At 45.6% G+C, this 12,750-nt stretch overlaps 2 protein-coding genes across 2 annotated transcripts; both read left to right on the forward strand.

Moving 5' to 3' along the window:
* The first annotated feature begins 272 nt into the window (after positions 1-272).
* LOC100582981 (olfactory receptor 52W1) lies at positions 273-1,369 on the forward strand. The gene has a single exon (XM_030794683.1). It carries the CDS (start codon positions 341-343, stop codon positions 1,301-1,303), a length of 963 nt encoding a protein of 320 aa, XP_030650543.1. The 5' UTR covers positions 273-340; the 3' UTR covers positions 1,304-1,369.
* A 4,810-nt stretch (positions 1,370-6,179) lies between these two features.
* Positions 6,180-12,691, forward strand: C15H11orf42 (chromosome 15 C11orf42 homolog). The gene is made up of 3 exons (XM_030829125.1): positions 6,180-6,919; positions 11,410-12,208; positions 12,471-12,691. The coding sequence occupies exons 1-3, from the start codon at positions 6,848-6,850 to the stop codon at positions 12,599-12,601; spliced, it is 1,002 nt and encodes a 333-aa protein (XP_030684985.1). The 5' UTR covers positions 6,180-6,847; the 3' UTR covers positions 12,602-12,691.
* Positions 12,692-12,750: the final 59 nt, after the last annotated feature.

The raw sequence follows: 12,750 nt of genomic DNA on the forward strand, positions 1-12,750 counted from the left end.
CACTCCACCCTCTGCTGACATCCAATTAGAAGGCTCTCTCAGGCTATCTATACCAACCACTGCAGCAGGCAGCCTCTTCCTCACTACCCCTTCCTCTTACTACAATACATAGACTTTTAGGAGCGAAGGATTCTCCTATCTTAGCTAGAATTGCGACCTTAATTATCCATCCAAACCCCCCTAAACCAAAAGTTATAACCCTGTGATCCTCCCAGCCCTGCACTACTCCTACACATATGCCATGGATGGGTTTGTGCCACTGTGACACCCCCAAAATCCCTCCCCTTGTCTTTCATGTCAGGAGTCATGCCATGAGCCCTCAAGTTGTGCCCACCACAGAATGGCAGAAACTCTACAACTCAATTCCACCTTCCTACACCCAACCTTCTTCATATTGACTGGCTTTCCGGGGCTAGGAAGTGCCCAGACTTGGCTGACACTGGTCTTTGGGCCCATTTATCTGCTGGCCCTGCTGGGCAATGGAGCACTGTTGGCAGTGGTGTGGATAGACTCCACACTGCACCAGCCCATGTTTCTACTCTTGGCCATGCTGGCAGCCACAGACCTGGGCTTAGCCACATCTATAGCCCCAGGGTTGCTGGCTGTGCTGTGGCTTGGGCCCCGATCTGTGCCATATGCTGTGTGCCTGGTCCAGATGTTCTTTGTACATGCACTGACTCCCATGGAATCAGGTGTGCTTTTGGCCATGGCCTATGATCGTGCTGCGGCAATAGGGCGTCCACTGCACTACCCTGTCCTGGTCACCAAAGCCCATGTGGGTTATGCAGCCTTGGCACTGGCACTGAAAGCTGTGGCTATTGTTGTACCTTTCCCACTACTGGTGGCAAAGTTTGAGCACTTCCAAGCCAAGACCATAGGCCATACCTATTGTGCACACATGGCGGTGGCAGAATTGGTGGTGGGTAACACAAGGGCCAACAACTTATATGGTCTGGCACTTTCACTGGCCATCTCATGTATGGATATTCTGGGTATCACTGGCTCCTATGGACTCATTGCCCATGCTGTGCTGCAGCTGCCTACCCGGGAGGCCCGTGCCAAGGCCTTTGGGACATGTAGTTCTCACATCTGTGTCATTCTGGCCTTCTACATACCTGGTCTCTTCTCCTACCTCACACACCGCTTTGGTCATCACACTGTCCCAAAGCCTGTGCACATCCTTCTCTCCAACATCTACTTGCTGCTGCCACCTGCCCTCAACCCCCTCATCTATGGGGCCCACACCAAGCAGATCAGGGACCGACTCCTGGAAACCTTCACATTCAGAAAAAGCCCGTTGTAATGTCCAGTGGTAACAATGGAGCCTAAGAGTGGAGGTGAAGGGACAATTGGAGGGGAGTCTTGGGGTGTGGATTATGTTATCTTCATCCCACTGTCTGCATATGACTGTTATCATCATTTAACAGGTACTTGCTGTGGAGTCCCTACTATTTGCAACACTGGCATCTGTAGACTTTGACTTAAACATGTATTCTGCTTGGGAGGAGGCAGGAGGTAGAGGTCAGGGGGTTACACTACCACACAGGAAAAATTAGTGAAGGATCATAATAAACAAGATCTAACTTAACTCCCTTTCCTGCTCCCCACTTCCATTATTTCAACCTAAGTCTGCCCATGTTCCCAGGCAAAAGCTCCTCTATAGATCCCAAACTTAAGGGAAGTGCTTGCCACTGCTGCAGATGGTGGTGGTGTCCCTGGAGTCAAGTGCTCAGGCACCTGTCTGAAATCACAGCCCTCTCTACTCCTGGAGCCAGATTCTGTTTTCAGACTGCCCTCAGGAAACGAGTTATACAGGCTCATCTCCCACCTTCTGATAATCTAAATAATGTGCCCTGTGGTACCAATTTGGCCACTTCAAATTCAAAGAATTCTCTTTTGGTCTCGTGGAATTACTATTCCTCCTTCCCCCAACTCCCACCAAAGCCCCCCAAATTAACAGCTATTTCTTCCCCTGTGACTGCAGCTGCAGAGGTCAGGGGTACACTGAAAGAAATGTTGATATCCCAGAAAATCACTGCAGCCACATCATCTGATTGCCTGAGGCTGAATTACTATGGTTTCTTGTCAATCTGCCCTTTTGTGCACCCTCAACAAGAAGGTACAATTCCCAAATAAAATCCCCATCGGCACCCCCATTTGTCTTAGCCAACATCATTAGAAGCACATGATGTTAGTGCAATATGATGAAATGAAACATTTCACACTTCTGTAACTGCCAGGGCAGCAAGAACAGGAAGTGTGGTGGTGTTGCCCAACAGGGGATTCATTTTCAGCTAAGATAACTACACTGGAAGGGACATTACATAACAAAAGGTCTTTAATACCATCGTGGAGTTCAGAAGAAGTATAATCTGACAGAAGGCAGGGAGTCACCGTTATGAGATCAGAAAAATCTGCAGACTGCAAAGGCAAACCCAAGCTCTCCAGGAAAACGATCATAACCAAGGTATTGGAGTTAGCCATGAAAACCTGAAGCCAGGGGCAACCCAGTCCACTCAGCACAGATAGCTGGACCAAGCTGGACCATGAAAACCTGAAGCCAGGAGCAACCCAGTCCACTCAGCACAGATAGCTGGACCAAGCTGGACCATGAAAACCTGAAGCCAGGAGCAACCCAGTCCACTCAGCACAGATAGCTGGACCAAGCTGGACCACGGAACACCACACAGATAAGGAGGCTGCAGATCAGAAAAAGCAGATGATGCCATCTCCAGTGCCACACTGGGTCTTAGCAGGTCATCAATAACAAGCACTCAAGAGCCCAGAAGCTCTGTATGATTTTCAGAGGCATCATCACACTGCATACAAGTAGATACAGAGGAAATCTACAGTCAACCTAAGTGTGGGCTCATTCATTCTCAAGACTAATTTTTTTCATGAGGTTCTAAGTTTAAATGGCCTCCAAGCAATGATTTTGCAGATAACTGTGACACAATTCTAATCCTAATGAGTCACAAGTCTTGAAGATGTTCATATCCTTCTCTTACTCTAAATTCCCCTTTATTGCAGTGAGCTGTGATCACACCACTGCACTCCAGCCTGGTGACAGTGAGACCCCGTCTCAAAAATAAGTAAGTTCTCCCTTAATAAATCTATCCTAAGAAAATAATTGAGATGTGAACAAGCATATATGCAGTAAAATATTTATTGATTATAAATATATGTGTGATAATCCTGTGTCTCATATACATACAGGTATACCATTTTTTGCCTTTCCCCTCTGATACATGAAAGGGAAATCATCTGCAGCCAACGTTCATAAACAATGAATTCTGTCACCCTCCCACCACAGGAAGACTCTCTTCTAAGGCACCTTCAACCCCTGGTTGTGCACAACTTTTCAAGGTAGCTGGTTCCAGAGTTGTACGTTGTCCACTGTAGCAACTTTCTTCCTTCAAGCTAAAAATCCACTCCCTTGGACATTTGTATCTTGTCCCAAATTGAGATTGCATACATACCTACCATACGACATGTTTCAAGAGCTTTACACACTCTCATTCTTCATGACAACCTGAGAATTAATTATAACCCCACAATCCCTCATCCATAATTCCAAAATAAAAAAAAACTCTGAAGAAACAATATTTTTTATAACTTTGGCCCAAAACCTGACACCTCAACCATCATGACCCTATTTATAATCTTTATTTATTTAGTGTAAATATTCATACATCAAATAGAAATGTTGATGTGTTTGATTATAGGGCACTGTCCTGAATCCCACTGGGGTATTCCTTAATATATGATATATATATATTATATTCCTTTTCTATAATCTGAAAAAAACTGAATTCCAAACTATCTGTCCCTAAAAGTTTCAAATAAGGTATGAGGGGTCTGTGTGATTATCCTTGAAGTCTGAGAGACGTGAAGAGACTTGCTAGGGCTCTTTATCACTCTAAAGTCTTTGTTGTCAATACTATTCTATACTGCCCTACAGGTTCATACTGAGAACCTCATGTTCTCTGGATAAAAAGATCCATCTCTTTATTCCCCTCATGCTCTCCATTCAGATCACCCTCAGATACCCTGTCTCTCATGCCACACCAGAGGCAAATCCTATAAGCAGGATGTGGCCCAAAGAGCCCAGCCCTTAGGCTCATCATCTCCATCCAGGACCCAGTTGTCATCCATTTTCCTTCAGTAACTTTTAGGGTCAGTCTCTCTCTGAGTCAAAAGGAAAGACCGACTTACTTAGTGTTGGGGTAGATCAGTAGGGAATTTAGGGATCCTAGGGAATCATGATAATCAGGCAGCAGAAGAATGTACGGGCTTCTAACTGAGGAGTAATCAGTCAGAAGTTTTCAGTCACAATTTCCCCTCTGAGCCCCTCTCCCAAAAGTCCTAAAGAGATCCTCCTCGTCCTTTTTTTTTTTTTGTATAAATTCAAAGGGCACAAGTGCAATTTTGTTATATGCGTAGACTGCACAGTGGTAAAGTCACCACAATCCACCATCCCTGCACCTACCTCATCCCTCCCCTTCTCATTATGGAATCCCCTCGGGATCTGGATGTACACCATTCTCTATCAGTCACTCTCATTGTCTCTGTACCACTGCATCTGTCTCCCTGTACCATTTGTCAGTTTTATCCCATATCTATGTCTCTTGTCCTTGTGTATGTCTCTCTCTTGCTCTATATCCACCTGCCTCACTCAGAATTCTTTCCTGGAGAGAACAGAGGTGCAGCTATACTACACCAGGTGACCTCTTTTTGTCAACCATAATCAAAATGCGCTAAAGGAAGGAATTTGGTTTCACCTGTCTTAATAAGAAACTTGGGGTTTCTGATTTGGCCCATCGTGGCTCCTCTCTTATCCTGCCCATTTCCTTTTCACTAAACCACTTGGTACTTTCCATCTGGCAGACACTCCTCCCACCACACACTAAAGTGAGCCAAAGGAATGTGTTGGTTAAAGGTTCAGTCAAGCAGACTTTTACCTAAATCCTAGATCCTCTATAAACTCACCATATGATTTGGAGTAATTATTTAACCTCTCTAAGCCTGTTTCTTTGCTTGTAAAATGAGATAACAGTAGTAACTACTTCAAGAGGATACCAAATGGATTAACTAATATAATGAATTCAAAGTATTTGGCACAGCCCCTAGCACAAAAGAGCTCAACATTAATATTTGGTATAACTCCTCTCCTGGAAATATTTGATATGAACTCCTCTCTTGGAAAATAGGACCACACCCACTATAAAACCTTTGCTCAAAGACCCAGCACCCATATCCATAGCTCTATCTAAGGACACCTGCCCTCCCGAGGCCAGTTACATCCCCTTTAGGAAAACTTTCCTAACACTCTTTCTCACCACTGCAGGACCTTTGCCTATGCCCCCACTCATACCACCTCAGCCAGCTCAGATGACAGCCAACTTTGTGGGACTGCTCTACAGAGCTATGCTGGGCTGGGCTAGGGGAGGATACCTCCTACACACAAGAGGTCTTCCTGGGCACAAAAGAGACTCTCCAAAGGGACTCAGAGAAAGGACTCCTTGAACAGATAAGGTACGGAGTAGAAAAGTTAACTATAGGAAAGGCTCTCTAGAATGTTTCTTCTTTAGCAAAACACAGTTGAGATCTCTGGACAAAGATGCAAAGGAGATAACACATAGCTAATATTCCAGCTCTTATCTAGCTGCTAGGCACAAATCAGACTAGGATAGGGAGTGGAGCATGAAGAAATTTTTCCTCAAACTTACCTGGGTAATTCTGGCTTCCTGAAAATTCTCTCGTTACTAAGGCAACATTATCCCAATTATATTCTTACCCTCCACATTGTCACACTGCTCAGCACAGAAACCTCCTACACACACCTGTTTTTCATTGCAATTGTAACCCACCCATTAATAATGGTTTTCAACCTAAGTTATGCAATAAAATTGCCTGAAGAACTTTTAGAAATTGTGAGGCCCAGGCACACCCCAGACCAATTAAATCAGAATCTCTGGCACCAGTAATTGATCCAAGCACCAGTTATTTTTAAGCTCCCAGGCAAGTCCAAAGTGCAGCCAAGGTTGGGAACCACTGCTTGGTTCTCAGTATAAGCCCTGATCTATATAGTCATGCATTGCTTAACAACAGGGTATGTTCTGAGAAATGCATCCTTAGGCAATTTTATCACTGCGCAAATATCACAGAGTGTACTTACACAAACCTAGATGGTATAGCCTACTACACAGCTAGGCTCTGAGGTATAGCCTATTGCTTTTGGGCTACAAATCTGTACGGCATGTTAGTAGTGAATACTATAAGAAATTGTAACACAATGGTATTTGTGTATCAAAACATACCTAAACATAGAAAAAGTAAAGTAAAAACATGGCATTATCCTCTTACAGTGTCAGACCACTGTCAGTCACATATCATCTTCCAAAACATTGTTATGCGGCTCATGATTGTACTTCTCCCATGTCCTTTAGGACCCCAATCCAACCTCACAGAGAAGCATCTGCAGCTAAGACAGTAAATTGCTTCAGAGATGCTGATGAAGGGAGGAGAGGCCTGATCCTGTTTCCTTGACGAACTCAGACCAAGAACTACACAAACACATACACATATACAAACACACCCTAACAGACACCTGCATTTTCTTCCCCTAATGCAGAAGGATGGATAGGTGACTCAAGAGTATGAATTACAGGCTGCAGTGAAGCTAGGAAAGTCACTGTCCCTCCCCTATCCAAGGCACAATTATCTAGCAGGACCTCTATGATGTCATGCAGTGGCTTAGGGCCCAAGACCTCAGGTCTCACCTCCCTGGGCCGCCTGGGGTTCCTGTAGCAGCCACTTCCCTGCCCAATCCCTCCCACACCCCACCATGTTGGTGGGTACTCCCAACCTGCTGACACTGGATGAAGCTGATACCACCTGGACCCTCATCAAGGATAAGGTAGGTAAAGTAAGGAGGCTAAAGAGGAAGTAACGAAGTGTGACCTGCATGGGTCTGAGCAGCTTGTGAGTAGGATGGGGTGGGAAGTCTGAAAACAATAATAACCAACATTTACTCAGTGCTTCCACATGTGCCAGGCACTGCAGTAAAGTTATTGGCACGAACTGCCCCATTTAATGACAACTGCAAAAACAGTAAAAAAGGTTCACTGAAAAGCAACGTATTGGGAATTATGAGCAAAGAGGAGACACGCTAAGTCAGGGGTGAGACAGGAGATCAGGAAGGCTTCCTGGAAAGAGTGACATTCTAGCTAGGTAAGCAGGAGTTATTCACACAAAGAGGGAGAGGAGAACCTGACATAAAAAGTGCTTAATAGGCCGGGCGCGGTGGCTCACGCTTGTAATCCCAGCACTTTGGGAGGCCGAGGCGGGCGGATCACGAGGTCAGGAGATCGAGACCACGGTGAAACCCCGTCTCTACTAAAAATACAAAAAAAAATTAGCCGGGTGTGGTGGCGGGCGCCCGTAGTCCCAGCTACTCGGAGAGGCTGAGGCAGGAGAATGGCGTGAACCCGGGAGGCGGAGCTTGCAGTGAGCCGAGACTGCGCCACTGCACTCCAGCCTGGGCGACAGAGCGAGACTCCGTCTCAAAAAAAAAAAAAAAAAAAAAAAAAAAAAAGGGCTTAATAAATATCTGAATTAATGAGCAGGGGGGTGGTGACTGCACAGTAATTTGATGGTAATTAAATGTAAAGCATTTGTAAAAATGAGGAGAGGAAAAAGAACAACTCATATTTGAGAACTCCTGATAATCTTCTAGAGCAGAGTTCAAAGAAGCAGTGGTAAAAATAAAGCCAAAGAGATATAGGGGCTAGTCTTAGAACCTGGACTTCCTGAACCAGCTTCCTATAGAATCTGAACTTTATCTGAAACTCTTTCACAGATCTCCTCCACCTTAACTTCCACAAAATAAGAAATCTGGATTTCGAGGCAAATTTATATATTTTAAGGAGCAGGACAATCTCAGCTGTATCTGGGTTGCAGATATCCAACAAATCCTACCAAATCACTTTTCAGCTGCAGACTGGAAATTTCAGATCAGAGAATTTAGAACCAGATTCTGACTGTGAGATTTGAAGGAAGGTGAATTTGAAACATTCATAGAAGTCAGCCTACCAGGCTTAAAAAAAAAAAAAAATCTTAAAGCAGTGCCTACCACACTCAAAGAAGATTTAATGGCACACTGCTTCCATTCCAAATACAGTAGCTGCTTACCACAAAGGCCAGCTTCCCAGGGAAGCAAAAACAGGAGAGCTCAAGGTCTTCCCAAGTATTAGAGCAACTGGTTTCAGCAGTATAGAAGGTTGGTCCTGGACTAGATCAAGCAGAATTAGACTGAAAATAAACAGAGTCTCCCACTATTAGAAAGCTATGCCATCTCTGAGTATCAGAAAAACTCACTATCCTATTTAAATTGAAAATTGTCAGGAAAATCGGGGTAGAGATATGCAGGATAAATCACTGGCATTACGGGGCAAATTCAAGGATTAGGTCACCTTTAAGTGACCTGGTTTCCTGTGTCCAAAACCACTGACAGTTTACTGAACATATGGTAAAACATTGGCTAAAGAGAATGTGGCTCAAGAGCTCCACATTCAGAATTCGAAGCAACCAAGAGACATATAGGAAAACAATATTCCACCATCACTTTCCTGGGATGCTCCTGGAAAACCTAAATGTGTGGGTCTAAGGTCCATATAATTTCTATCCAGAAGCAGAAGTTCAGTAGGAGCATATAGTAGTCTTAAATAGTGATTCTACCAAGAACACACTCTCCCTAACAAAGAACCAAGCTCCTTATTTTTCCTATTTTAGGATAACCACTGGGGCTGTCGAGGTTAAGGAGGGTTAGAATTAGGCAACTTAATGCCTGTCAGCATATAGGAAGAGCATATGGGGAATAAAGAGCCTCCAGCTAAATCAGAGATTACACCCTTTTAGCAGAAACTTGGATAATAAGCACCAGGTATTTTAAATGTCACACTCCTATCAGAGGGGCCTCTTCTAGAGACACTCCCATTTGTCTTATTTGTGCAGGATCCTTGACACCAAAGGAGCAGTTAGGGTGAGATTCTGATGTCATGCTTGGTGCCTGATTTCATGGTCATGGGGTAGAGCATTGCATCCAAAAATGTCAACCCACCAGTGTTCTGCACTCTCCCCTGGAAACCCAACTGGTCCTTCTCAGAGCCCCACCCAAAAGGAAGTGTTCCAGTGAAGCAAAGGAGAAGGAATAATGGGAAACTGTCCCATGCAGACCACAAAAGAACATCAGTTATTCCTTCAGCCAGGTGACAAGACAGTAGTCTACAAGCTACTTCAGCTTATCCAAGGTGCAGATGCAACTCCATAGTTAGCTACCTTCCTCTTATGCTAGGAGGCAGTACTTCCAAAACAGCTTTGTAGAAAAAGCAGATCAGCTTTATGGAGCCACTGGTGAATTCTACCAGAACGCCAACAAAGAGGGCAATGCCATCAGTAGGGGCATAGACATGCGAAATTTGGGCCTGGAGGTAGGGAGTAGAGTACAGCACTGTAAGCACTGGGCTCAAATATAAGAGATGCCCAAAGAGGAAATTCTGTGTGCCCTCGCTCCCTAGTAGAGCAGAGAACCAGAAACGTCAGCCACAAAATCCTGAATGGGTTGAAACCATACTTAAGTACAATTACTAGAGAGGCTCTTATATGTTTCCCAATTAGTCATGAAATAAATTTTCCAGGGTTACCAACCCCAAAAAGGCCATGACTAAACAAACAAACAAAAAACAAACAAAAAAAACACACACATACACATAAGATTAACTAAAATCCCTGAAAGCATACTGTAACTAACATTATAAAGATGAGGCCTCAAATTCCCTACAAGAACTACCCCTTGCAGCTAGGGCAGAAGGTATATACTATGAGGTAAGAGATATGGTATAAGAATGGACATTCCAAATCTATTTCTGTGTAACCTACTATTGATTAAAGACATCACCCATGTAACCAGTCACCTAAGAAGAATCCTTGAAGATTCTTTTCTCTTTTTCTTGAGACTCTATTGAGTGCAGTGGTGCCATCTCGGCTCACTGCAACCTCCGCTTCCCAGGTTCAAGCAATTCTCCTGCCTCAGTATCATGAGTAGCTGGGATTACAGGCATGTGCCACCACGCCCGGCTAATTTTTCTATTTTTAGTAGAGACAGGGTTTCACCATGTTGGTCAGGATGGTCTCCAACTCCTGACCTCAGGTGATCCACCCGTCTCGGCCTCCCAAAGTGCTGGGATTATAGGCATGAGCCAGCGTGCATGGCCAAGGATTCTTTTTTCCCTACCTCCTAAGTGACCAAGTTCTACTAATTCTGTAACCTAAAAATCTCTAATATCTTCCCCCACTATTTTAGTTCAGGACCTTATTTACCTTGCCTGGAGTATTGCAATACTCTTAGCTGATCTATCGCCCCTTATTTTATGCCTTCCTATTAAAAATTAGCTTCCTGGCCAGGCGCGGTGGCTCACATCTGTAATCTCAACACTTTGGGAGGCCGAGGCAGGCGGACTGCCTGAACTCAGTTCAAAACCAGCCTAGGCAACAGAGTGAAACCCCATCTCTACTAAAAATACAAAAAACTAGCCAGGTGTGGTGGTGGGTGCCTGTAGTTCCAGCTACTTGGGAGGCTGAGCCAGGACAATCACTTGAACCCAGGAGGCAGAGGTTTCAGTTAGCTGAAATCGCACCACTGCACTCCAGCCTAGGCGACAAAGGAGACTCGACTCAAAAAAGAAAAAAAAAAATTAGCTTTCAAAAACACCTATTTGATCCTGTTCCTCCTACCCAGAGCCCTTCAAGCAGCTTCCCTCTGCCTTCAGGACAAAGTTCATTTGACATACATACACGCCTTTCATAATCTAGTTCCTATGTGCCTTTCCCTCCTCATAGCATACATACAAGCAATATAAAATTATGTGTTCCTAAATGTGCCCCCCTTGGTTTGTAAATTCAAGTTTTTTCACCGACTGACTCTTATGCCTGAATTGACCATTCTCCTACCTAGATAATTCCTTCAAAACTCAAGTATCACCATCTAGAAACCTTCCTTGATCCTCTATGAAAGGTAAAGATTGTTCAATCACTTCTTGTCTCCTTCAAACCTTGCTCTCTATTAATATTTTACATAGCAGACTGTTTACATTTTTGTGTTCTCCAGTAGACTAAATTATATTAGGACAAAGACAAAGTCTCATTCTTTTATGTTTTCCCAGTACCTAGATAGTTTGACATGTAGACATTCAAGGTTTTGCTGCAGGAGAGCTGGGAGATAAGCAGAAAGCATAAATCTGAACACATTATAGAGATGTAACTGAACAGTGAACCTGGGGGTCAATTTAAAGTAGGCAACCAGTTAACTTCTGACCCTAAGTCCCTGACCTATAAACTGGCCACCTGCAGGTCATCGAGGAGCACTTTGGGCCCAATGCAGTACCAGTACCTTTCCTGTCAGATGCAGTCTGCTATGATCTACTGGGTGTGCTGGTAAAACAGTCCCGCCCAGCCCATACCCGCCTGGCTTTGCCAGGTCGGCAGGGCCGGAGGGCACTGAAACCAGTGGGGCCACTACCAAGCCTCCTGGAGCAGGCAGGATCTGAGGGTGCCTTCGCCCACTGCACTCGGGAATACTCACCAAATGGCCGAGAAGAGATAGCCTATGAAGAGATGCGAATGTTGGATGGACAGCCCTGCAAGATCCGCCTACATATGGGTGGCCTGCGCAAGAAGGTTGCCTTCCTGTTGCTGCCACCAGGGCAGGTGAGCCTACAGCAGACTCTTCCCTGGCTCCGAAGCACCCACAGCATCTATGTCATCTACCAGGTCTTCTCTTGTTCCTGGCTGCAGCTGGGGCTGATGCCTACAGCCCGTGAGCCCCAGCTCCTCCGGCTACTTCGGTCATTACCTGTTGCCTTCTCCTGCCTCAAGTTTTCACTGCAGTCTAAGGGCGTGCTGGGACCACAGAAGCCTCTGACTAAAGACCCATTGCCCCATGGGGCCAACTGGGTCAGACCCAACCTCAGCATCATGCCACCTCTGGCCCCCACATCAGCACCTGCTGATATAACTGAAGCTGCTGATGTGCCCCAACCTGTCCCAGCCCCACCTACGCCACCTCCCCAGGAAGGGCCAGAGGGCAAACCCACCAGATTCTCCTACAAGGGCCGAAACCCCTTCTGGAGGGGGCCCCACATACTGTCAGGTATTACTAGGGGAAATGATGATGAGATGGATGGGAGGGACAAAGTGAAGGAGGGAGAAGGCATGAGAATTAAGTATGTGGCGAATCCATTACTCAGCACAGGGCTCTGGTGAAAGAGATGGAATGAGGGAGCCCGGGGAGGGTGAGATGGAATGAGGAGGCCCTAGTAAGGGGATTGGGATGGCACAGAGGACCAGAGGGAAAGCTAGGGAGGAAAAAGACCAGCCATGAGTCAAGCTGTGACTATCCCCAACCCTGGCAGAGAACTGGCTCTTCAGCCCCTGCAGCCCTCCACCAGGAGCCCACGGTGGGGGCCCCAGGGACCCCAACGGGCACTCCATGTCCCTGCCCCTGCTGCAGGGTCTATCCTCGGAGTTCGACAGCGACAACTGAAGCTGAAGCAAAAGATTCCGGGGGCAAAGCCCCCAAGATCTGGCATAGGGGTACTGGTCTCTAATAAACTTCAGCTGCTGCTCCCCCAAACCATCCTGGGCCCATGCTACTTATTCCTTCTGGGATCCAGAGAAGAGGGAAGAGTCCCT

Source organism: Nomascus leucogenys, chromosome 15 (assembly GCF_006542625.1).
Source record: "Nomascus leucogenys isolate Asia chromosome 15, Asia_NLE_v1, whole genome shotgun sequence".
In the NCBI taxonomy this organism is placed as follows: Eukaryota; Metazoa; Chordata; class Mammalia; order Primates; family Hylobatidae; genus Nomascus; species Nomascus leucogenys.